We start from the raw sequence: 23,861 nt of genomic DNA on the forward strand, positions 1-23,861 counted from the left end.
AATCTATGGGGTGGTTCCCTAGAGAATAGAAGCCATAACTCAAGCCCACAGACTGCAAGAGGTTAGCTCACCCTTCTCCGTAAAGGCACCTTCCCTCCAGCACAGCAAGCTGCTCACATGACTACTTAGGTAGACTGAGTAGAAGGGAAGTGGCTATGTCCTGGACAAGAGGTGGGTGTACCTCAGTGGATTTGCTCCCTCTTCAGTGCCCCCCACCCTGAGTGGGAGGATAAGGAGCTACCTCCCAGCTTAACATCTCTTCCAGAACAGACTCTCAGAGCACTTTGTCAGACATGCTTTTATATGTGATTAATAAGTTACAATTACAGATATACAGCTTCTCCATTAAACCCATTCAGCCAAGGGCTCCAGCACATGCAGGTTCAGTTCTCTTTGTCTTCATGTTTTGCTGTGAACAACATTTTCCAGGGCCTTGGCCACTTGATCCACATTGAGATTATTCAGTGGCACGCAACTCTCTCTGCCGAACTCTAGAGGGAGAGAGAGAGAGAGAGAGTAGAAGAGGCACCTTCTCCCCTTCCCCCAGGAGAGGCCATGCTGGATATAGGTGCCTTGGCCTGTCTCCTAAGTGTAGGTTTTAACAAGCTGGTCAATTGACCCCCTAATATTTGACCATGGTCAAATATTCCAACAGGAGTACCTGATGTAGGTGATGACTGACTTTTGTGACTGCATGATGGAGCCATTCCCTCATTTTTTTAAACTTCATTTCATTGTGTTTTGCATTTATCTGAGTTAAAATAACTCAGTTAAGTACATTGGTTTTTGTAGTAAGGCATAAGTGGCTAAGGCAAAGCCTATTGCAGACCATAGTCTTACTCTTTTTTTGTTACTGTTCTAACAAATTAGTGCTCTAAAATATTTGACCAGTTATTTTTAGATCGGTCAGATACCCAACCCGAGTGTTCTATAGCACAGGGCTTTCCACGTATCCCATAACCTCTGTGTAAAGAGCCTTTCCTGAACTCAGCTTAAGTGTTCCCCTTTCTGTTTCTTAATTATAACCCTCCTCTTCCTCCGTGTTCACACACTTCAAAACATTTGCAGATTTTTTCCCTCCCTTCTAGTTTTTGCTCATCTGAATTTTGCATGTTTAGCCCACTTTCCTTGTAAGTCAGCCCCACCCCCATGAATTTGTTACGCAGACAGACTGTTTCACTGGCTAGCCCCCAGCAGGAGCAAGGAAGAGACAGCCTACTACCCCAAGTTGTGAGGGACACTTGTATTGAAGGCAGAGCAGACTTGTGTTTTCATTTTTAGCTGCAGCCTGTTCATCTCAGAGTCCTGACTAAGGCTTGGGGAAAAGCTGTTTGAAAAGATTGGTTACTGCACTGACTGCCACTTGGCACTACAGCTCTCCTTCTCAGTTCTCACGGAGCTTCCATTATAACAGCGTTCTGCATGCTAACTAAATATCGCAAGTCAGAAAAGCAGCATTTCCTGTGGTAGTCTTCAGAATCCCCCCATTCTCATGGTTTAGTAAGAGATTAAGTCTATGTAATTAACTGGCCTTCTTTATGCTTCTGATTCCACCATAAAATTTTTTTTTAAAACTCCAACCAGAGTTCATGGCTAATCCTCAATGGGTCAGTTTAAGCTTGAAAGTGCTATAAATGGTTTGCGCCATATGAGATTTCCACTTTGGTTCAAGAGCTGTAGTTGTGAGCCTCACTAACTTTTTGCAACTATAGTGTAGCTACAAAAGGGACATCTACAGAGCAAAACCCAAAACCCTGTGGCAGCTAGTCTCAAAGCCTAGCTCATCTGATTCAAGTTTGCACCACAGGGCTAAAAATAGCAGCGAGGAAGTTCTCACTCAGGCTGAGACTGGGCTTGGAGACTCTTCCCCCCGCCCTTCACTGGGTTTCAGAGTTCAGGTTTCTGCCCATAGTGTGAGCTCAAGGCAAGAACTTTCTGTTGCAAGCATTCAGCCTGCAGTCAAGCACGTGTGTGTCTGTGTAACAACTCTGTACATTTAAAGCAACAGACCACTCTTCCAGTTTAGCTACATGGGGAGAAGTCTGTCTATTGTGAGTGTGCAGCACATTTTAAACACTTTTTTTTTTAAAAAGGAAAAATCTGTTCATTTCAAAGGCTACCATTACATTGAAAGCTTCACAGAGACACTTCTGCATGAGACAGGGCATTCTAGTGTTAACAGGGTCACCCAATTTTATTTTATTTACTCATTTTTTTTTAAACTTACTTTCTGATAGAGCCCTGTTCAGACAGTATGTCCTGAATGCTTTTTAAAAACATTCCTTTAAGAAGTGGAAAGTTTTTCCTGTTCGCTTGGTATTTATAAGGGTCTGTCTAGCTAGGGATAATTACTATAGACTAGGGAAACAATGAAAACATTTACACAAACAAGTAAAACTGGAAAAAAAAAAACAAAAAACAGAAACCTAGCAAAAAATATCCAGCTTTGTTACAGGAATTTTAGATGGGGTAACAACAGTAGGTACAAAGTTTTTAGGTGTACTTGTAATTTTCAAATTGACTATCCCTTTAAAGATTCACACCACAAAGTTCACTTAGCCCCACTATGCATATGCATAGACACATACATACACACACCATTCAGAATCACTGTTTAAGCAGTTGAACTGATAGGGCAGGGCACCGCTGCAAGTACCCTGATTTCTGAACTTCCTAACGACTTAATGCATCAGACTTCCATTAGGCAGTTTTTCCCCCTTTAGTTTGTACAGTGCCTCTTTGCTTTCCTCTTTCCCAAACCAAGCAGGTCCTAACCTCATCTCTCCACATATGGCAACTCCTCCTTGATGTGTAATTTGCATTGCTCTTTTCTGGATTGCAAGCAGTTTATTGATGAATTTCTATTTTGATAGAGACCCCAGTGTTTGTCAAATTTGGACCTAATGACATTGACTAGGGCTCCTTCCCAACTCACCATATCGAGCCCAGAGCCTAGGCTGCACATCAGAGCACTCCCGGATCAGGATGGGGAAGTCCGGGTTTGCCTTCTTCAGAGTCACGTAGTGCTGTTCAATGAAGTCTCTGTCAAAAACAGAGCTAATTAAAGCTCTATGGCACTTCCAAGTACAATTATGTCAAACTAAAGAGAATAAGTAGTTTTATCTACTGGGATCTCAGAAGTGTTATATGCACCTGGCCCTTCCAAAGCATCCATAGCCGCTGGAAGCAGGCAGTAGAGAGGACCACACTCTATGGAAGGGTACAATAATGAACATCTTGTCTGTACACCAATTTCAGGGAGGGGGAAGCCCTCAGGCTAGCCAAATGCAGGGTCCCATTTTCCCTTTGGGAAATATGGTCACCCTAGGCAGAACCCACCCCCCCAGTCCTGGTTTGCAGGGTGGCTCCAGACATCTCACCGGACGTGTGGTTGCTCATTGTCTCCCTGCCTGTCTGGATCTGCCCGGTGTCTCTTGGTTTATGACTGTAAGATCCGTGGGGCAGGGACCATTTCTTTGAGGGAGCCGTGCAGCACCGGGCACGCTGGGGTCCTGCTCCCTGCCCGTGTAATGTGAAAAACTGCAATCTGTCTTAATTTGCTACCAGTAGTAGTTACTGATATTAAACTGCTCTCTGAGAATCTGCTACTGAAACAGGGATAGCAAATTCTAACCAGTTGCAGGTACTGATAAGTAAGGTTGTTCTTACTTACTGACTTGTCCTAATTTGCTAAAATTTGACAATGGTGTGGGATGGAAGCATAAAGTCTTTGGCTTCCAAAAGACCCTGCCTGGTGTACATATGTATTAATTACCTCTTAATTGAGTGAGGTCATTTAAACATAATTTATTTTGCAGCTTCATTTACTGTGCTAGCAAAACATAGCAAGTGCAATACTAGAAACACAGGTTTCAGAGTGATAGCTGTGTTAGTCTGTATCAGCAAAAACAATGAGTCCTTGTGGTACCTTAGAGACTAACAAATTTATTTGGGCATAAACTTTTGTGGGCTATAACCCACCTCATCAGATGCATGGACTGAAAAATACAATAGGCAGTTATAATTATACAGCACATGAAAAGATGGGAGTTGCCTTACCAAGTGGGGGGTCACGAGGAGTGCTAACAAGGCTGATTCAATCAGTGTGGATGTGGCCCATTCCCAACAGTTGACAAGAAGGGGTGAATATCAAAAGAGGGAAAATTACTTTTTGTAATGACCCCGCCACTCCCAGTATTTATTCAGGCCTGATTTGATGGTCAAGTTTGCAAATTAATCCCAGCTCTGCAGTTTCTCACTGAAGTCTGTTTTTGAAGTTTTTTGTTGAAGAATGGCCACTTTTAGTCTGTTACTGAGTGTCCAGGAAGATTGAAACACAGATGTCATTGCTAAAAACTACTAGCAAGTACTTACTAGACATATTTTCAATGAGTATTATTAAAATATAAATTAAAATAGCACAATGACCTGCATCTGCAAATTAACAAAGGTAAATGATGAAGTGCTTAGAGTAATTCAGGGAATCCCAGCAGCAGACAGAGCAAATTTGTGAACTGCTATGAGACTTTATGCAGTCAGATACACTGATAAGGGATTCTTGTTTCTGAGGGGGTGTATGTAAAATATTTCACTGAATCAAGTCTCCTGCAGCACCTCAGTAGATTACATCAGACAGAGAGGAGCTGCGGTGACTAGGCATTGGGATGCCTATGCCTTTAAGAACTCAGTACTGGGAAGCCCATACTGAGATGTACTGTCCTGTGAGAGGGGAAATGAAAAAGGCCCTCTGCCCCCACCCCCTATTTTTGGGAACACTGTTGTCTCAGTCCAGTAACTGTTACCCCCTCTGCCCCTGCCAGGGTTTTGCCCTCTGGCAGCACCTCATCCTTGGGCTTAACCCCGGCACCTCCCCCATTTTACCTTTCAGCCCCTATCCTAACCCTGCCTTCAACTGCTTGAACCCCTCTGACCAGTCGATTTCCACCCCCCGCTCAACCCCTGGCAACTCCCCTCTTCCGATTTGCCCCCTTTGCTCCTGTAAAAAGCACTCTGGAAAATCTGATGCCAAGTAAGGGCAGGATGTGGGGCAATGGCTTCAGCAGATGTTACTGAGCATGCTCAGTACACTCTCAGTAGCAGATTAAGTCCGGGAGCCGTTTTTCACGCTATACCGACGCGAGGACGTTGGTGACGGTAACTAGGAGATCCCCAGTGCCCCATCGGGAGGCAGGGGCTGCTGCCTGTCCAGGGATCTCGCCCCGCCCCGGTCCCCCAGCCCAGCCCTCCCGAGGTGCCCCGCACCTGGTGCCCCGGCTGCCTGGCGAGCGCTGACACAGGTGGATCCGAAGCTCCTTGAGTCTCCGGCCCAGGCCGCTGCCGACGCTCCGCACAGCCGCGGCCGCCGCCATCTTCCCAGTGTGCTGCCCCCTTCCCAGCCAATCCCATAACCGATAGGAAGGGGAACCCCCGAAACATGATACGGGACTCAGCCAATCGAAACACGCTTCGAACCACATCGGCCAATCCGCAGGCGCTTGTGCGGGCAGGCTGGGGGTGGGGTTTCAGTTCCGCTCCGTTTCGCTCTCTGCGCGAGGCATTGTGCGCAGATCGCGCGCGGGGTATTGTGGGAAGTAGAGGGTGTTGGTTGGTTCTCTGGTGGCGTCGGTCGTGCGGGGAAGATGCCGGAGCGAGACAGTGAGTGTTGGGCCCGAGAGCCGGGGGCGGGGCAATTGTCAGACTCCCAACTTGAGGCGGCCCCCGCCCGTCTGCGGGGTGTGCAGAGTCCCCTCCCTGCCCCAGCAGGGCAGTCACCCAGAGGCTGTTCAAAACTAGCTGCCGGCCGTGCTGGAGCCGCCTGTTGGAGCCAGCTGCGGGGATCGTGTGTGTGTGTTGTTTTGGGGGGGTCGACGTCCGGATGCTACAGGGGGTTGCAATGGGTAGGCACTGAAACAGCTCTTCCCCCTTTCCATAGTGCTCGCAGGGCCCAGCGATGAGGTACTCCCTAGGATTAAACATTAGGTTTAGAAATGGGATCGACCTATCTGTGGTGCTTAGGGCTGTGAAAAATTTTGCATCCTGAGCACAACCGATCTGACCCCTGGTGTAGACACAGCTAGAGCGATGGAAGGGGTCATCCTTTGACCTAGTTACCACCTCTTGGAGAGATGGAATAACTATGTCAACGGAGATACCCCTTTCGTCCGTGTAGGAAGTGTCTGCCCTACAGCGGCACAGCTGCAGCGCCATATAGTGCTGCTGTAGCAGCTTTATTATAGACATACTCTTACAGTTAAGGAGACGATAGACAATGGCAAATGCTTCTCCTGCATTTATTTCCTGTTGGGGCTAGCTGGAGGATCACAGAATCTTCACTCCAAAATAAGGCTGGCTTTGCTCTGGTGTTCTTTTAGGTGCTGGGTAAAAGTCAATATCCTGGGTATTTCCCCCGTAACCCAAGAATTTTACTCCTTCACTGGTTCTTTGGGGCTTTGTTGTTTAACATAATTTCTCTCCATTATCTTCTGAGAAATGATGCTATTTATCAATGAGGGATGCTCCTTTTGTAGTTCTGAATTCTCTAATGTAACCATCTGAGATGCAGGGGCTGGTATAGGTTTGGGCTTGGCAGCACAGCGTACTGATTGATAGGCTCTAACCAGCTCTCTTTTTCCTTCTCCAAGGTGAACCGTTCTCCAACCCTCTGGCCCCAGATGGCCATGAGGTGGATGATTCCCACTCCTTCAGTCAGTGAGTATAAAAGCTTTTGCTCTCTGTTTCCTTCAAATAGAAAGGTAGTGGGCACAATATGGTGTACTGTGGGGAAGAAGGATTTGGGTACTGTTTCTGTGATGCAGTCAAACTCTTAGCACCAGTTAATAGATTTCAAGGCCAGAAAGGGACCATTATGCTCATCTAGTGTGATGTGCTGCATAATGCAGATAATAGATTTCTCCAAGCCCAATCACATGTAGCTGAACTAGGGCATATCTTTTAGAAAGACATCTAATCTTGATTTAAAACTCCAACTCAACCCCTGGCTAGTCCCCTCCTCCGATTTGCCCCCTTGGTAAATTATCCTCACTGTTTAAAAATGTGCATCTTATTTCCAGTTTGAACATTGTGAAACTCAGGTGAATATGGGCAATCCAGTGCAGGCTGCAATGTCACAATGTGGCCAAGCACATGCAGGGAAAAATAAAGACAAAACTGCTCTCAGCAGGAGTGTGTGATGGTCTTGTTATCGTGGTTACAATGAAACATGATTCTTCCTTCTCCTAGATCCAAGCTGACCAATGAAGACTTCCGAAAGCTTCTTATGACCCCGCGGGCTGCGCCGACATCCGCACCCCCGTCCAAATCTCGCCATCATGAGTAAGTAGATTTCATTAATCCTTCACTGCTCTTTGACTGAACGTGAACTCATTAGTCTCAAGCAGCTAATATATATCTTACTCTTTCTTCCCTGCACTCCAGTACTGACTAACTTGCTCTGTATGTTGTATATGCATTGGGGATGGGGAAACCCGTAATATCAGAAACGGCATGAAGAGAGTGTGGATGCAATAGACTTATTAAAACAAGCATGGGAACCCCAAGGTTTGTCTTTGGTTCTCATGTTGAACCCTTTTGCTTTCTCCCTCCCTGTTGGTACAACTGAGTTAGGTGTTCTATTGGGCAGAAATCTAACTACCCTGCTCCAAATATATCTAGCTTTGGACATCTAAGTGTTAGACCTTTCAAGCCCAAGTCCATGTGTAACTGCCGCCTTTAGTACCTCCTGTTCTGTGGGTATCTGCCATTTGTGATGACTGTGGTTTTTCTGTTCTCTCCAGGATGCCCCGGGAGTACAATGAAGATGAAGATCCAGCTGCTCGCAGGAGGAAGAAGAAAAGGTAAATGGGGAATGTGCTGTAGCAAAAGCCACCTTCACCTGTCAGCCAGCTGCTGCCCTTTCTTTAGAATGCAGAAAGGGACCCTAAGTGGCCTGGAATATCAGTGGGTTCTGGACTGATGACAAAGGAACCAAATGATGTTAGAAGCACTCTGATAGGGAGGTTGTCACTTTTCACAGCCACCAAAGTGATTGCACCAGGGGAGCAGTAGGATGGTGCCACAAATTGCTTAGCTTGCCCCTAGGAAGATGTTAGGTGAGAGCACCTGACATGGCTGCTCTCTGTGGGGGTGAGTTAGGACAATATAGGGGTATTCGCCCCATTCAGGATTTTCCTTCAAGTATTGAACTCATTATGGTGCATTTACACCGTTTGTGTGCAGAGTGGGTTTTTCACTTTTAAAGCTTGTTAGCCGACGGCCAAGGATGTTTGGTGAGGTGCCAGCTATGCCCGTTTATACCATCCGTGACTTTAACCGCTAGAACGCACTGTCCCTTCGCGGCGAGCAGCCCGGGCTAGGCTGACGGATGCTCCAAGGTCCTAACCACCCATGACTTTAACTGCTAGAGCTCAGAGCTCCTTGGCAGCGGGCAGCCAGGATTGACTGACAGGTGCCCCAAGCGTTTGCCCCGTGGAGGCGGCACAACTCAATGCTAGGCTCTTAGTACTCTCACCTAATGGCCAGGCTTTAGAGCCAAAACGGCTGAGGTTCTTTAATTGTGTTGGCTGCTTTACAGTAAACCAGAGAAAACAAGTCAGGCTTATGCACAAATGGTTACCAAAATTTATTAAGCTAGATTCTAATCATGTGGTTACAAAATTGCTAGTGCCTACTTATTTAAATGTAGAGATGTTACACACACAAACAAGTTACAAAACTGAAGCCACAATCCCAAAGAAAGAAAACAAAGTATAGAGCTCTATTTCAAAATATGTGTACACTAAAGATAGGAGATCAGGTGTGGGTGCTTCTTACCCTCCTTGCATCTCTCGATTCCAGCGGTGCCAAGCCAGGATCGGTCACTCAATTCCGCGGAAAGACGAATAAGGGACAAGGCTTAGGGACCCTCTTAGCTGCAGAAGCCTTGGGAGGCTGTCACTTATCTGACCAGCAGATAGATAGTGAAAAGCACTCAAAAATCATGGTGCTGTAGGTCCCCTACTTATACCTCTGTACTCCTTTATTCTCTTTCTCCTTTCTTATGCCAAATTGAGGCTGGTCTGTCTGGGTGACGCCAGCTTTCGCAAGAGTAGTTTACACTTGCAAGGGAGAGAAACAATAAGTGTCGACTACTGGACATTTCTTTTATCAGGGTAAATATTTTCCCACCTAGGATGTTGGTGTGTGTGCATCATGCTATTTAGTAGGGGCTAAGAGCCATGTCTGTCACAGGGCCTCTGCCTGCTGTGAGCTTAATCGTTGTATCTGCTCCCAGAGGCACATTGTAGCAGCACACCTGTGCTTTTCACAGCTTCAAAGGCTGTGCTGGAATATATGTTAAGTGCCCTGTTCCAGCTTCCTCCTGTGTTTCCAGCAATGCTGGTCTGCGGGGGGGCGCTGGCTGTCTGGCTACAAAGCTACTCTGTTCCTCAGCAATATCTTGCTATTACAATGTTATTTTGTTAACCATTTTCCATACAAACTGTGTCCCCAAATGCTGTAGAGGTAAAAATATGAAGAGTGGTAAGTGAGGAACAAAAGTTGTTTTGTCTTCCACTGAGATGTGAGGACTGGTTGGAGCTGAGAATTACAGGAAGACTGTCCTGGACAAGTGTTGCTGCTGAGGAGAAAACTATTGCACCTACAGTGAAGAGATTCTGGAAGGGGACAGATGAGGCCAGTGCCAGATGAGTAGAAGGAATGAGAAGGGCAGTAGAGTGAGACAAGGTCTAGGAGAGTCTGCAGCAAGTCCATTAAGGGTTTTAAAATCAAGCATCTTCAAATGAATGGGGAGCCACTGGAAGTGTCTGAGGATGGGGCTACGTGGCTGAAGGATGGCAGCAGTATTTTCTACATGCTGGAGTCTGGAGAGTTGGGACTTTAGGGACCATGGAGAAGGGAGTTGGGCTAGCTGTGGCAAAGCAGCTAAAAGCGTGGCTGAGAATTGAAGCGGAGGTGGAGTGGAGGCAGTGGCCCACACAGTACAGTGTTCTGGGAATGGGAACAGATTGGTGATGTCGCCTGGTCAGTATTTTTTAAACACAATGGATTAGCTCAAACGCTTCTCCCTTTCTCTGCCTCCAGCTATTATGCAAAGCTGCGGCAGCAGGAGATTGAACGAGAGAGGGAGCTGGCTGAGAAATACAGGGATCGAGCCAAGGAGAGAAGAGACGGTGTCAACAAAGACTACGAGGAAACAGAGCTGATTAGCACGACTGCCAACTACAGGGCAGTGGGACCCACTGCAGAAGCGTAAGTTAGCCTGAGTCCAGGCATTGTGAGGGAGCTCCAGCCCAGAGCAGAGCTTGTGTAACATGCTCCCTTCTCATTATGCAGGGATAAGTCAGCAGCTGAGAAGAGGCGACAGCTGATCCAGGAATCCAAGTTCTTGGGTGGTGACATGGAGCACACTCACTTGGTGAAGGGTCTGGATTTTGCACTGCTGCAGAAGGTGTGTGCAGATGATAATACATCAGTAGGGTTTTCCTTCTGAGTAGCAGTGTACTTGTCAGCGAGCTAAGCCATTGACTTCCACCCAGAGCCGTCCCTTGGGTATGGCAAATTGGGGCAAATGCCCCATGGTCCACGCTTTGAGGGGGAGGGGAGGCGAATGGGGAGGTGAGGGGCAGGCGGGTGCGGGGAGAGGAAGAGCCCTCCTACCAAACCTCCCTCTGCCCCCAGCACCTCTTGCCCGTCGTTGGGCCCCGCCAATCAGTGCCTCCCCGATGCTCTTAGCGCCTACAGCGGATCAGCTGTTTCACGGCATCATGAGATGCTGGGGGAGAGGACTGAGAGACAGCGTGCTCCGGAGAGGAGGCAGAACTGGGCAGGAAGGGGTGGGGGCGGGGCCTTGGAGAAGGGGTGGAGCGGGGGCAGGGCCTTGGTGGAGCCAGGAGGGTGGGGAGCACCCCCTGGCAGATAGGTGCTGAGTTTCTAATGTCCCACACCCCCCTAGGTACGGCCCTGCCTCCACCCCTCAGTGCAGTAAACAAATATTATCCCCAGTTTACATGGGGAAACCAAGTCTCAAATTACTCAAGTCTACATAATGGCAGTGGCTGAACTGGGACTAGAACCCACGTCTCTTGCAATCCCTTGCTCCAGTCTAGCGAGTGGAGCACACAGGGAAATAGAATGGTCAGGTGCTACTGTGTACCCGTTCAACCTGTTTCTTGGTTGGAGTTGCCCTGTGTGATGCTGGGGGAGCACTGGCTGGTCCACTGAAGGTGTTGGAGCCCAGGGGAAAGGGCTGGATGCCTCTCTTCTGATTACAATGAGCAGCTGTAGCAGGGTAGCATTTTGACAGCGTTTTCCCTTTTCGTCTGCCTTGTCATTCTGATCAGGTGCGTGCTGAAATTGCCAGCAAAGAGAAGGAAGAGGAGGAGCTGATGGAGAAACCCCAGAAGGAAACCAAGTGAGTGTTGAAAGACTGAGCCCTCCTCTGAGCTCAGTGCAGACAGCTCTGCAGGGGCTGGAGCAGGAATGGAAATGGCCATTCTTTTAATACTTCATTTTCTTTTCAGAAAAGATGAAGATCCTGAAAATAAAATAGAATTCAAGACTCGCTTGGGTATGAATGTGGCCACTTGGGTGTGTTACGCTGGTTGTGCAGAGAATAGGAAGGGGCTTGGTGCATGGCTGAGGATCATGCCCTGGGTTGGATGGAGAGGAAGCTTAGCAAATTGGTTGGGGAGTTGTGGAGGACTCAGTGGATTGGTGAGGGGCTGGCACATCGGTTGGGGCTCTCAGGAGAGAGGCTGTGAGTGAGATTCTGGAGCCTCTGAGCAGCAGGGATAGTTTAGCTCTTGCAATAGGAGTTTGGGTATTTGGGTTTCCTCTTCTCCTGAGCCACTTGGTTTTATGCTTCCCTCTCTTCCCCAGGTCGGAACATCTACCGCATACTGTTCAAGACTAAAGCATATGAGCGGAACGAGTTGTACCTGCCGGGGCGGATGGCCTACGTAGTGGATCTGGATGACGAGTACGCAGACACAGATATCCCAACCACCCTGATCCGGAGCAAAGCTGACTGCCCCACCATGGAGGTAACTGCCCAGGCCACTCCTAGTTCCCTTACTGCACTGTCTGACAGCACTGGCTCTAGCTCAGCAGGAGCATGGCTGCTCTGAGTCCTGCCTCATGGAGGGGCTGCAATTCTCAGGGCTTCTCTTTCTGGAGAATCATTCCTTCTCTCTGCGCTTTCTCTTCCAGGCACAGACCACACTGACCACAAATGACATTGTCATCAGCAAGCTGACTCAGATCCTCTCCTACCTGAGGCAAGGGACCCGCAACAAGAAGCTCAAAAAGAAGGACAAAGGTAGCCCTGAAGGGAGGAAACTTCAAGGAGACAGTGTCTGACAGAAGCAGGAAGGGGCCATAGGAACTGGCTGTACAGATGGAGCCAGTGTGGGGAATATGCAGGGCAAGGCACAGACTAGAATGGGCAATGGAGGGGGCTGAGATAGTCAGCGGAGCCCCTTCTCTGGTGGGATGCAACGTCGTAGCTAGAAAAGTTACTGGCTGGGCTGTGGTCAGCCACAAACTGGGGCTTGATCTCAGTGAAACTACAAAGGAGTGAAGGGAGCTGTGTGTATCCTAGCAGGGCTGGATTTCCATCGCCTTGTGGAATGGAATCGGGGTGGGACTCCTGTGGCCCATGGGGGCGATGGATTTGGGGGGGCAGTGTTCTAAGGAAAGAAGTGATGGAAACTGGCAGGCCACAGGGGACAGAATCGGGGGGGCAGCGTTCCTGTGGCTCCTGAGGCTGTGTGCGGGGGGAATCCCTAAGGCAGGCTCTCTTGTGGAGATATGGGGAATTGCTGGTTACTCTAAAAGTGCAGGCTCTACCTGGGGGTTGCACTGTGTCTTTCTCAGTTTCATCTCCTTTCGGGCTGAAGGGGAGCTGGTTATCCAATCCAGCCATGCAGGAGTGGGAGGGAAAGCTGTCTGGAGGCAGCTGTGCCTGCAAAGGGCTGTATATATAGCCGGGGGCCTGCTGGAGGCTAGTGTGGGAGGCTCTGGGAGCATCTTGGAGCCCTGCTCAGAAGCTCTGTGGTGATTGCACAAGCCCCTCTTGTGTGCACTTCAGTTGGTTGGGCAGGGCGGGGGACGCAGAGAAAGCAGGACAGAAGTATGCTGACTGCACTGACTGCTGCCTTCTGCCTGCAGGAAAGCTGGATGAGAAGAAACCCCCTGAGGCTGATATGAAGTAAGTAACCTCCTCGGGGATGAGGGACTGTCCTCTGGTCTTTCTCTTGATTGCTCACACTAAGAGATTTGGGAATCAGGAAGTTGGCTGGTGCTTCTGAGGGTAGCTGTTGGGTTCATTTGGGGAATTCGGGGGCGCTTAGGGGCTCTGTTTGGCCCATTACTTCTTTACACTGAGCTTTAGAATGGCAATTCCCCCCCAATTCCTTATAAGCAGGGGGAGAGAGAGATGAAGAGGTCCAGACAAGGGAGAGGAGATGTTTTTGGTTGAAACTTGAAATGGCTGGAGCATCTGCACCTCCCTGGGGCACAGAGGGAGGCCAGTGCAGATAGCAGGAGCTGCAGAGCAGAAGACTCTTGTTTTCAGTGGAGAGAAATGTGTGCTAGATGAGCACAGGGATGCAGCTGGCTGGGACTTCACAGATGCTGTAGTCTTCTCTGGATTCATGCTGCTTGTTACTGGTTAGCCTCCAGCTTCGAGGGGCTGATCTGTTGGTCTTTGCCACGACACCAGTGGTAACTGTATCATCCATTTCACCTGCAGTATCTTTGAAGATATTGGTGACTACGTGCCATCCGCGGTGAAGGTGCCACGGGAGAAGGAGCGAGACCGGTACCGGGAGAGGGAGCGAGACCGGGAGAGGGAGCGAGACCGGGAGAGGGAGCGAGACCGGGAGAGGGAGCGAGAGAGAGAGAGAGAGCGGGAACGGGATCGAGAGAGAGAGCGGGAACGGGAGGAGGAGAAGAAGAGACATAGCTACTTTGAGAAACCCAAAGCTGATGATGAGGTGAGTTAAAGAAGGTCCCCTCAAATGGGCTGGGGTTATCACGGAGCAGAGAGCATTTCATACTGCGCCTCTCTGTTCCAAAGTGGGGATACGGCATAGGAGAGTCATAGCAACACCTACATCTTCTGCTGGCTCCCCATGCTGCAATAAGAATACACCCTCCCAGGAGAAGAGGGAACCCTGGGTATCCTGCTCCCCATCTCCCCATGCCGAGCAGGAACAGACCCAGTGTCTTGTCCAGAATCTATTCTGTGATGGAGACTTCCTGAGGGAGGGGTGGGGGGTGTTAGCTCCAGGTCAGTAGTAAGGCGCTTTCAGAGTTATAGTAAGTGTGTGGGCTGGATTCTGACCTGTGATGTGCTGTGGGAAATCCATACTGACTGCACTCTGGTCAGCTCCAGTGGATCTGAGTTCAGAATCAGACCCTGCAGCTTTGAATTGCCCCTGCACCTAGGAGGAGGTTGCCTGCTCTTTGGGGCAGGAATGTGGCTGGGTCATCTACTGCCCTACAAGCTCATAGTGGAATTGGAGTGCTAGTTGGAGAGGGATGTTACTGCTGCTGCACCTGCAGCTTTTTGCCTTTTGGTGTGTGATCATCCTCAGATGTCTCCAGAGTGATCTCTGATGTGGGCAGAGTCTTGCTGATCAGCTGGTTGGTGGGAAGGCTGGGCAACCTCTGTCCTCCCGCAATTGCCTTGGAAAGCAGGACTGAAAGGAGCTTTTTACTCTCACACACTGAAGGCTCAGTCCTTCATTCCTTGTGCCGCTTGAGGGAAGGATTGGGCTCTTAGAGCCGGGGTTCAGGAACACTGTCATTTTCAGTTGTTTTCTGGCCCACCATAGTAACATTCTCTTCTTTCTTTCCCTTTTCAGCCCCTGGATATTGACAAAGGTGAGTTGCTGTGTTTATGTGGCATGAGGCAGATGGGACTGAATTCCAGCCTGCAGCAGAGACCTCCTTACCCTACTGGCTGCATGGCGAGCAGAGTTCTTGGCACTGCCAGTCCAGGTCGATAGGGTTCTGCTTTAGCTCCTGAAGCCTCTAATGTTGCTATAAAATAGTAGGGGCCCATCTGGCTCCGGGGGATTGGAAATGGGATAAAGAGCCATTCATCCTAGGGCACTGGTGTGCATTCATTCAGGGCTGCCGGTGCCTGAAATTAATTCCCACTGGGGCAAGGCTGGCCAGGTGGGTCTCAGTTTAGCCCCTGGTTGAACAGGGGCCCCATCCCGCTGGTACTAGTCAGCAGGTCTCAGCAGGAAGGCCAGGGACTCAATGGGCCCTGCCTGGAGTGACCTTTACCCTACAGGCTGTTTACTCTGGGTCGGGTTTATTTCCTCCTTTTGTGAATCTCCTCGTCCCCATTAGTCCCCAGGCCCTGTCCCTGGTAGAGGATCCTTGGGTCATGCACTTTATTCCATTAGCTACCAGAAGGGGGCAGTGCCTCTCCTAGATGCTGTTAAGAAGCTGCTTTGATCATGGTGACTGTGTGGGGGTTATGTCTTGCTCTCATGTGAGAGGTCTCCAGCCAGCCCTGTGTATGCTGCAGACGGGGAGCTGTACCCCAGCTCGGTGTCCTGGTTAGAGTGGAGTCTTAACAGCTTTTCTCTTGCCTCCAGGGCCAGGCTCAGCCAAGGAGCTGATTAAATCCATCAATGAGAAGTTCGCTGGAGCAGCTGGCTGGGAAGGAGCAGAATCATATCCTTTATGCTCGCACATCAACCAGCCTGGCGCCAGGACTCCGGGCTTCTCTCGCTGGCAGCCTGCTGGTGTGTCTGGGCATCTGTGCTGCGGGAGGGCTCCTCTCCCCTTGGCATGTCCCTCCTTCCGCAGGGGCTCTCTCTCACACACACACTTGGCTGTTGGGAGAGGAGGGCTGGGTGGGAAAAGCCACCTGAACATTCCTTTGTGGAACGTTGGGTCCAAACCACAAGCCATCGCCTGGTGCATCCCATCAGAGAAGGGGCTCCGCTGAGCATCTCAGCCCCCTCCATTGCCCACCCAGTCTGTGTCTTGTCCTGCATATTCCCCACACTGGCTCCATCAGTGCAGCCAGTTCCTGAGGCCCCTTCCTGCTTCAGTCAGACACTGTCTCCTTGCTGCATTTTCTTTAACACGTGACACATTAAAGAAGCCTGAAGATAAGAAGCAGTTGGGCGATTTCTTTGGGATGTCGAACAGCTACGCTGAGTGCTACCCTGCCACGTAAGGGCTCTCTGCTCACTGGGGGCTGGGGGTCACTGTGCAGCTGCTTTCCAGGCAGCTGGGGGTTTTGGTCAGAGCTCAGGAGCCCAGACAGGTACTTGCCTGGTCCTGCTTGGAGAGCGCCCTGCAAGCTGGCTGTGAGCACTCAGCTTGCTGGAGGGAGCAGATGCTGTCATCTGGACCAGGGAGCTGCCCAGCTAGAGTTAAAGTCAGATGTCCATAGAGTCCTGCATTGCCAGAACAGAGAGTACTTGAGTACCTTTGGTTGAACTGTGTGTGCTGCAATGTCTCAGCCGGTGCCCCAGCTGACTCTCCCCGTCCCCTTTCAGCATGGACGACATGGCTGTGGACAGTGATGAAGAGGTGGACTACAGCAAAATGGATCAGGTATTCCCAGCACACTTTTAAAGCCAGCTTATGAGGCTGGTGTAAAACAGAGGCTCAAAGGAGCCACGGGACAGAATCTGTGCAGGGTGGGTCTGGACACGGACTCCTGGCTTCACAATATAACTTTGAGTTTCTCAGATGAAAGTGCTTGTTCTCTCTGCCCTGCAGCTGGATCTTTCTGACCTATTTGCTATGGGAGAGATGGGGGTGAAAATTACCTGCCATCTGGTGCTCAATGAATGACCTGGGGAGGGATTCTAGTTGGATTGTGGCTGCTTGGCTCCTTGGCCCATCACTCCTCTTAGCTTTGCTCACTGGCAAAGACTGGAGCCAGTCCCTTGCATCCGGTCTGCCTTCAGGACCTCCTGTTCCAAAGGAGGTGGGTGAGCAGGAGCTAGCCAGCAAGCAAAGATAAATTAGAGAATCCATCTAAAGACTTGCCTTTCTGCTGCCTCTGAGTGCTGGAGCTGGGAGAGGGAAAACCCCATGGGTGCAGTGACTGATATCTCGTACCAGCTCTATCTAGTTCTGGGCAGGCTCATGAAAGTGTCTCCCATGTGGAGTTATGACCTTCTCAGAGACGGTATCCAGGAGCTCCCAGAACTCTGCGTCCCAGCCGGCAGGGGAGATCAGACTGCTCCCTGCTTGAGCCTGACTTGGTTTGGAAAAAGATCCGTAAGCCTGTTCATCTTCTCCGGGCCTGTGGTCTGCATGGGGAGCATCAGCCAGCTTCCTCTGATGAGCACCTAAGCCCCTCTCTCCTGCTGCAGGGTAACAAGAAGGGGCCCCTGGGCCGCTGGGACTTTGACACGCAGGAGGAGTACAGCGAGTACATGAACAACAAAGAGGCTCTGCCCAAGTAAGTCTGGTGCTCTCCCAGAAGTTGGGTAGGGGGGAAGGGACCCCACTAGGGTGGAGAGTGCAGAGTGGGTGATGGGGCACAGCTGCTGCCTAGGTCCCTTGGGGAGGATGGTCCTGTGACGGGTTGAATCACAGAAACCCCCTGGGGCTGCCAACTGATGTGCCAAGACTACTTCTACCACTGCTTTCCCTGCCAGCTTAGGACTCCAGCACCCTGTCTTGCTGACCCAGACACGCCAATCTGCTCCAACACAGACCCAGGGTCTGAACCACATGCCCCAAAGCTGCAGACTTAACTGAAAGCAATTTAAGAAGTGTGCCTGTCTTTAACACTCAGATGGCCAACTCCCAGTGGGGTCCAAATCCCAAATAATTCCGTTTTACCCTGTATAAAGCTTATACAGGGTAAACTCATAAATTGTTCGCCCTCTATAACACTGATAGAGAGAGATGCACAGCTGTTTCCCCCCCTCCACCGTATTAATACATACTCTGTGTTAATTAATAAGTAAAAAGTCATTTTATTAAATACAGAAAGTAGGATTTAAGTGTTCCAAGTAGTAACAGACAAAACAAAATGAATGATCAACCAAAACAAAATAAAACCCACCAATCTATGCTAATACAGTAAGAAGCTGAATACAGATAAAATCTCACCCTCAGAGATGTTCCAGTAAGCTTCTTTTACAGACTAGGCTCCTTCTAGTCTGGGTCCAGCAAGCACTCACACTGCCTGTAGTTACTACCCTTTGTTCCAGTTTCTTTCAGGTATCCTTGGGGGTGGAGAGGCTATCTCTTGAGCAAGCTGAAGACAAAATGGAGGGGTCTCCTAGGGGTTTAAATAGACTTTTCCATGTGGGTGGAGACCCCCTCTTCTCTCCTATCCAAAGTCCATCTTAAAGATGGAGTTTTGGAGTCACATGAGGAAGTCACCTGTCCATGCACGACTCAGAAATTATAGGTGGCAGCCATGGTTCACATGCTTCCTTGAACGTCCTTAGGTAGACTTCTTATGTGGATTGGAACATTCCAAGATCCATTGTTCGCTAAGTGTTTCTTGACTGTGCACCTAATTCGCACATTCCTTTCTCAAGAAACTGACCAAACGCTTTACAAAGGTTACTTAAAAATCAAGCCAGTACACAGCCAAAATTCATAACTTTGAATACAAAAATGATACATGCATACAAATAGGATTAATAGATTCAGTAGATCATAACCTTTATATAGATATGTTACAGGGCATATGTAGCATAAAACATATTCCAGTTATGTCGTATATAAAAGCATATTTCCCTAAAGCCTTATGGGGGGCACCGTCACAGGTCCCTTGGCAGTAACCCTCAGGAGATTCCTACCTGGCCCAGTGGAGATGAAACCCTAATCTGGCCCAATAATACAGGCAGCCTGGCTGGTCTGCAGCCACCTGCCCAGTTGTCCTCCACACCTAACCTCCCCTCTGTTCTGCTCTTCACCCCAGAGCAGCTTTCCAGTACGGAATCAAGATGTCAGAGGGCCGTAAAACACGCCGTTTCAAGGAGACCAATGACAAGGCCGAGCTGGACCGGCAGTGGAAGAAGATCAGTGCAGTGAGTGTCTGGGGGAAGGACAAAACTGTTTCCCTGCTGGGGGTGCTGTTTGTCTAGGACTTGAACAGTTAGCACCCAGAGGAAGGATCCTTTGGATTCTGGGGTTGGTTGACCTGTCTCCGGTGTTGTCAGATGTCCAGGAGTGGGTATCTGACCTCATTTCTATGGCCTTACCCATTCCCTCTTCCCACCATTACAAATTGGTTTGGTTGAACAGAATTGTCCCTGAGCGGATCTTGCAGCTCGGAAGCCTTAACTGCCGCTCCACCCTTACCAGGCCAAAAAACCTGCAAAACCAGCTCCCTCCGCTATGGAGCCTTCACCTTTCACTGTGGGTAGGGAGAGCCCCCTGCCCCAGGATCTCTGGGCAGCTTTTGTTGCTCTCCTCACAACATGGTCTTTGTGCTTTCTCTGCAGATCATTGAGAAAAGGAAGAAGTTGGAGGCTGACGGGTGAGTGGAATCTCCTCTTCATTAATTTGACTTTGCTGCTAGAGAGTGCTGCAGCGCCCGCAGTGGGACCTAGCCAGCCTTTGTCCCCTTTCTCTCATGATGTACGATCACTGGATGAAGGAGGGGCTGAGGCTCTACAATGCCCACAGTCTTCATCTCTGAGAGACTACCGAACAGAGAGCCAGCTATCTACATTTTGCTATTCCCTGCATTGCAAGCTCTGGTCCTCCAGCTTGTATTTGCTTTTGATAACCAAGCAAGACACAGTGTCTCTTCAGTAGTGCTGGCCTGCTTTCTAAAGCAGGATGCATGCCATGGAAGTAGGTGCTTCAACTTGGGCAGCGGGGGAGGGGTGCTCACCCAGACTGGTGCACCTTATGGGAGCACATGGGTACTGTTCATTCTCCATAAAGAAACAGGTTGAGGGGAAGCCTCAGATTAGAGCCCCAGGCCCGCACTGACAGCTGGCCTAATGTTTCTCTGGTTTCAGGGTGGAGGTGAAGAGACCGAAGTACTGACGTCCCAGCCAAGTTCCTGACTCTCGTCCTTGGAGCCCTTGGGGCTTTGATTTATGGACACTTTGTTTCTATTAAAATTCTGAGCTCTGATTCCTGTTGCAGGCTCTGACACAAAGGTGCTTTGCTCTCTGCTCTCAGGAAAAAACAGGGCTTGGGGTCTAGGGGAGGTACGTGTGCAGTTTTGGGGAGAGCTCTCCTCTGTCTGGAGGAGCCTGGGGCCCCTGGACTACTGGTGGCTGTGCATCCAGACTGTGCCCCTTCTTCCAGAGTCTGCGTTGCTGCATCATGTGATTTGTAATCCTTGTCGACGCAATAAAATTGCGCTAATTTGTGTGTTTCACCTTGGGCTTGGCCTGTTGGGTTGTAGCTGGAATGGATAGGATGTGGGGCGCTGCCTGTGGGATATTTGAAAGGTTTCTGCTTCCCTTTTCTCTCTCCTGTGGACAATCACTGTGCATCACCCCTTTCAAACAGAAAGAGACAGCGTAGGTTTGGAGGGGCTTATCGTCTGCTGGGGGCTGGCTCTCAAGGCAAATGCTGCTTTCGCTATGGTGTCCAAAGAGTCAATGCAGAGGTGGCTGTATTTAATCTCAGCCTGGCTGGGGCACTGATGGCCGACAGCTACATTCTGAGCAGACAGTTGAACCTTTTTCATGGTGTCCACCACTAGGACAGAGAAAATGCCGGTGCCCTCTGTGTTCAATGGGAGGAGGGGAAATGCTGCCCTTACTGGGTCACAAAAAGCAGCTGAGCTTCTTGGCAGGGAAGAGAGGGGTCCCAAAAGTTCAGGGACCCCCTAGAAGAGAGAGAGAGAACACGAGCTACTCCCACCAAAAATGGGGTCTAGAACCTTTCCCTGGGGTGTTTCTCAGCCTTCGGGTACTATTTTCACAGAAGTCACTGCACACTGGGCTGGTGAGCTGTTAGTTGTCACTAGCAAGGTGTAGATCCAAATGAAGACTAAATTATGGAGCTCTTAGTGCCATGCCCTAGATCCCATTTGGGTGTGTTAGTGCCGTTGGATTCATGTGCTCTCCTGCTCCCCATTTCCTCTAGCTGTGCCCTTAGCAGACTTTTGCACCCTTGAAAATGGTTGAATCTTCCATTGAGGGAGAGGCTCTGTGAGCGTAGGGCCACCTTACCCCATGGTTTGTGCCCAGAGGAGATCAGGCTGCACCCAAGTCTTCAAGTCCTCAGTTGATTCATCTGTTTCCCATCCCTCTCCAGTGTTTTCTTTAATCTCAGGCCAGTCCTGAGTCAGTGCAAGCCACCCTAAATCTTCCTACCAGGAGGCAGAGGAGGGGCTGAGGGGAGTTTGGGTCCTGGGCTGTACCTGGATTGTGGGGGCTTGGTCTACTGACTTTCTTCTCTCCCCCCCTTTCCTAGGGTTGAAAAGGGTTTGGGCTCCAGTCACTGTGAGTTTGGTCTTTGGCAAAGGCCCTTCCTTGGTGCCCCTCATTAAGCATCCGTCTTCATTCTTCTCTGGTGGGGAAAAGTTGCACCCACTGCCAGGTCCCCACCCTCCCATACAAATGGCCAGATGCATCCATGGGACCTGAAGCCCCAGACAGGCTGGGATGTCAGAACTGAGTGAGTGAAAAAGTGCTGGTCTAGGAGCACTAGGAGGGGAACTGAAGCACAGAGCACATGTGGCAAAAACTAGCCTGTCTCCAAAGCTTCCGCTTTCAGTGACTTGCCTAGCATCACCTGGGAATCTGGGCCAGAACTCAGGCCTGTAGGGTAGCAGAACACTGTCTGAAAGGCAGAGCCAACCATTCCAGCCCCACTTGCCTCATTTAATGAGAGGAAATTCATTTGTGGCTCCCAGTGCCCTGTAAAAATGGGTATGTGGGATCAGGCCTGTTTTAGAGACAAACTGCCCAACCACGCACACAGATTGGGCACATGCCTTCAGAGGGCCTGTGTAGCAATATGGCTAAGACTTGCTTCTTTCTTACTACAAACCTGGGTTCTGTTTCTAAATCTACTACAAAAGAATATCTCAGCCTTTCAAAAGCTCATTAAGCTAAAGGGGGGAGAGTGAAGCTTGTCCATCTTCTGGGATAGCGCTAGAGTCTCATCTGCCGTAACTAGAGTACTGATGTGTCAAGAAATGTTAATGCTAAGAAGGGAATCTAGAGTTCCTGTGTCCCACTGGTCATCCAAGGCTTTTTACACGGGTACAAGGCCAGAGAGTGCCCCAGGAATTCATCCCCCAGAGTTTCTGGAATCTGACAAGGTGAAGGAGCTGGTAGATGAGAGTCAGTCTGGGAAGCATTGGAACCTGGAAGCAATAGAACTGAAGCACTGAGATATCAAGGCACAAAAATTTGTCTCCCAAATTTCAACATTCAGTGATTTGCCCAATGTCCTAGGGGAACCCACTGATGCAACTTCTTAAGATTTCATTGAGTCTGGTTGTATTTGTTGTTGTTTTTGAGCCCCAGCTCCTGGAGTCAAGTGATCATATGACTCTCAGCTTTCTTTTAGCCCTCAAGATGATGAAAGAGCATGAAAATTAGACCCCCAAAGAGTCAATAAAGAGAAGAGAAAAAAGAATCCAATATGATTTTTAGTAACTCATGATTTTTAAGGTAATGTTGTGATTTCTAGGGCTTGACTCCTGATGTGTGATCACTTGTGGATGGCAACAGTGGGGCAGACCTAGGGCTAAAATACTGGTGTCTAGGGCTCATGCCCCTGCCTTTGCCACAGGCCCAGCCTTCCTTGTGCTAACTCCACCTTATAGGGCAATCCCCTGGGTGCAGCTGAGGCACAGCCCTGGGCTGGCAGGGGGAATCTGCTGTGTGTGCAAGGGATAAGAGCCTGGATGGCATCCACAGGGCTCAAACCCCTGGAAGAGCATAGATTCTAGAATAGAGCTGTCAATAGAACTGCTGGGCTGGAGCCAGCCCAAGACCCCAGCTACCAGAGAGCTATAGGAGACCCCTGGGGAAGTAGGGCCATGCAAATGACCAAGGAGAGACATTTAACATCAGCTCCTCTGCCCCAGCCTTCACTTCACCTGGTGGGCACCTGTGACACTCTGTACATCCAAGTACCATGCTGCAACCCCCATATTCACCCCTGTAATTGTTTTGTACAAAGTATGCCATGTGAGGTATTATTTTAACAGTCTAGATCTGTTGGACATTAATATGCTGCTGGAGTGTATGTGCTGTCAGTGTATGGGAAGTATTGTGAGATGTGTTACTGAAATGTGTTGTGAGGTTGGGAACATCCACAACCAGCCTTTCAGTTACAACAAAGGAGTGGCCATCAATAGCCAAACAGCATTAATAGCTCACTAACTCCAATCCGCTATCCCAGAGACTTCTCTGAGAAGGCACGTACACCATGGGAGCAGACTAACCCACATCACAGCAAAGATCTTTCCAGCAAGCTGGAAGAAAGTATAAAAGCAAGACAATAACATCATCCCTTCTCTTCCCACTTTCTTAAGGTAACTGTCTCTGACCTTTATGCCTACCACTATAATCACTTCTAAAAATCAATCTGTCATTAATAAACTTATTTTAATGTTTTATCCTTACCAGTGAGTTTGTCTAAAGTACTTGGGAAATTTGCTAAGGTTACAAAGGCTGGTGCATCTCCACTTTACTTAGTTTGCCACTTCTTCACAGGAATGAATTTATACTGCTCAGGCTTTTGACCAGTGCACGACAGAACAGTTCTGGGGTGTAGGGCTGGAGCTGCAGGGAATTGGCTGGAGCCTCTCTATTGATGGTTCATGAGTGGCTGGGAAATCATTCATGTAATTCAGTTTGGTGTGTCCTTGCCTGTGGATGTCTGGTTAAGTGCAGTGCCTATCAGAG

At 49.4% G+C, this 23,861-nt stretch overlaps 2 protein-coding genes across 2 annotated transcripts; one reads left to right on the forward strand and one right to left on the reverse strand.

Annotated features, from left to right (window-relative positions):
• Positions 1 to 280: 280 nt before the first annotated feature.
• Positions 281 to 5,405, reverse strand: NDUFA2 (NADH:ubiquinone oxidoreductase subunit A2). Its single transcript, XM_073356080.1, has 3 exons — positions 5,263 to 5,405; positions 2,936 to 3,042; positions 281 to 491 (listed from the first exon to the last, which is right to left on the reverse strand). The coding sequence occupies exons 1-3, from the start codon at positions 5,367 to 5,369 to the stop codon at positions 400 to 402; spliced, it is 306 nt and encodes a 101-aa protein (XP_073212181.1). The 5' UTR covers positions 5,370 to 5,405; the 3' UTR covers positions 281 to 399.
• A 145-nt stretch (positions 5,406 to 5,550) lies between these two features.
• Positions 5,551 to 20,994, forward strand: IK (IK cytokine). Its single transcript, XM_073356075.1, has 20 exons — positions 5,551 to 5,655; positions 6,642 to 6,708; positions 7,240 to 7,332; positions 7,794 to 7,853; positions 10,099 to 10,266; positions 10,351 to 10,465; positions 11,358 to 11,428; positions 11,538 to 11,584; positions 11,896 to 12,059; positions 12,226 to 12,334; positions 13,186 to 13,225; positions 13,769 to 14,012; positions 14,886 to 14,904; positions 15,633 to 15,710; positions 16,137 to 16,218; positions 16,548 to 16,605; positions 17,376 to 17,464; positions 18,947 to 19,055; positions 19,473 to 19,507; positions 19,998 to 20,994. Exons 1-20 carry the CDS (start codon positions 5,640 to 5,642, stop codon positions 20,023 to 20,025), a joined length of 1,692 nt encoding a protein of 563 aa, XP_073212176.1. The 5' UTR covers positions 5,551 to 5,639; the 3' UTR covers positions 20,026 to 20,994.
• The last annotated feature ends 2,867 nt before the right edge of the window (positions 20,995 to 23,861 follow it).

This window comes from Lepidochelys kempii, chromosome 8 (assembly GCF_965140265.1).
Source record: "Lepidochelys kempii isolate rLepKem1 chromosome 8, rLepKem1.hap2, whole genome shotgun sequence".
NCBI lineage: Eukaryota > Metazoa > Chordata > Testudines > Cheloniidae > Lepidochelys > Lepidochelys kempii.

Excerpts from the sequence above, each read along its gene's own strand:
- IK (XM_073356075.1), top strand. Across the intron at positions 16,219-16,547 it reads GCTGAGTGCTACCCTGCCAC|CATGGACGACATGGCTGTGG; the intron begins GTAAGGGCTCTC and ends GTCCCCTTTCAG. Across the intron at positions 16,606-17,375 it reads ACTACAGCAAAATGGATCAG|GGTAACAAGAAGGGGCCCCT; the intron begins GTATTCCCAGCA and ends CTCCTGCTGCAG.
- NDUFA2 (XM_073356080.1), bottom strand. The coding sequence starts at position 5,369 with ATGGCGGCGGCCGCGGCTGTGCGGAGCGTCGGCAGCGGCCTGGGCCGG. Across the intron at positions 3,043-5,262 it reads CCAGGCAGCCGGGGCACCAG|AGACTTCATTGAACAGCACT; the intron begins GTGCGGGGCACC and ends TGTTTTTGACAG. Across the intron at positions 492-2,935 it reads TAGGCTCTGGGCTCGATATG|AGTTCGGCAGAGAGAGTTGC; the intron begins GTGAGTTGGGAA and ends CTCTCCCTCTAG.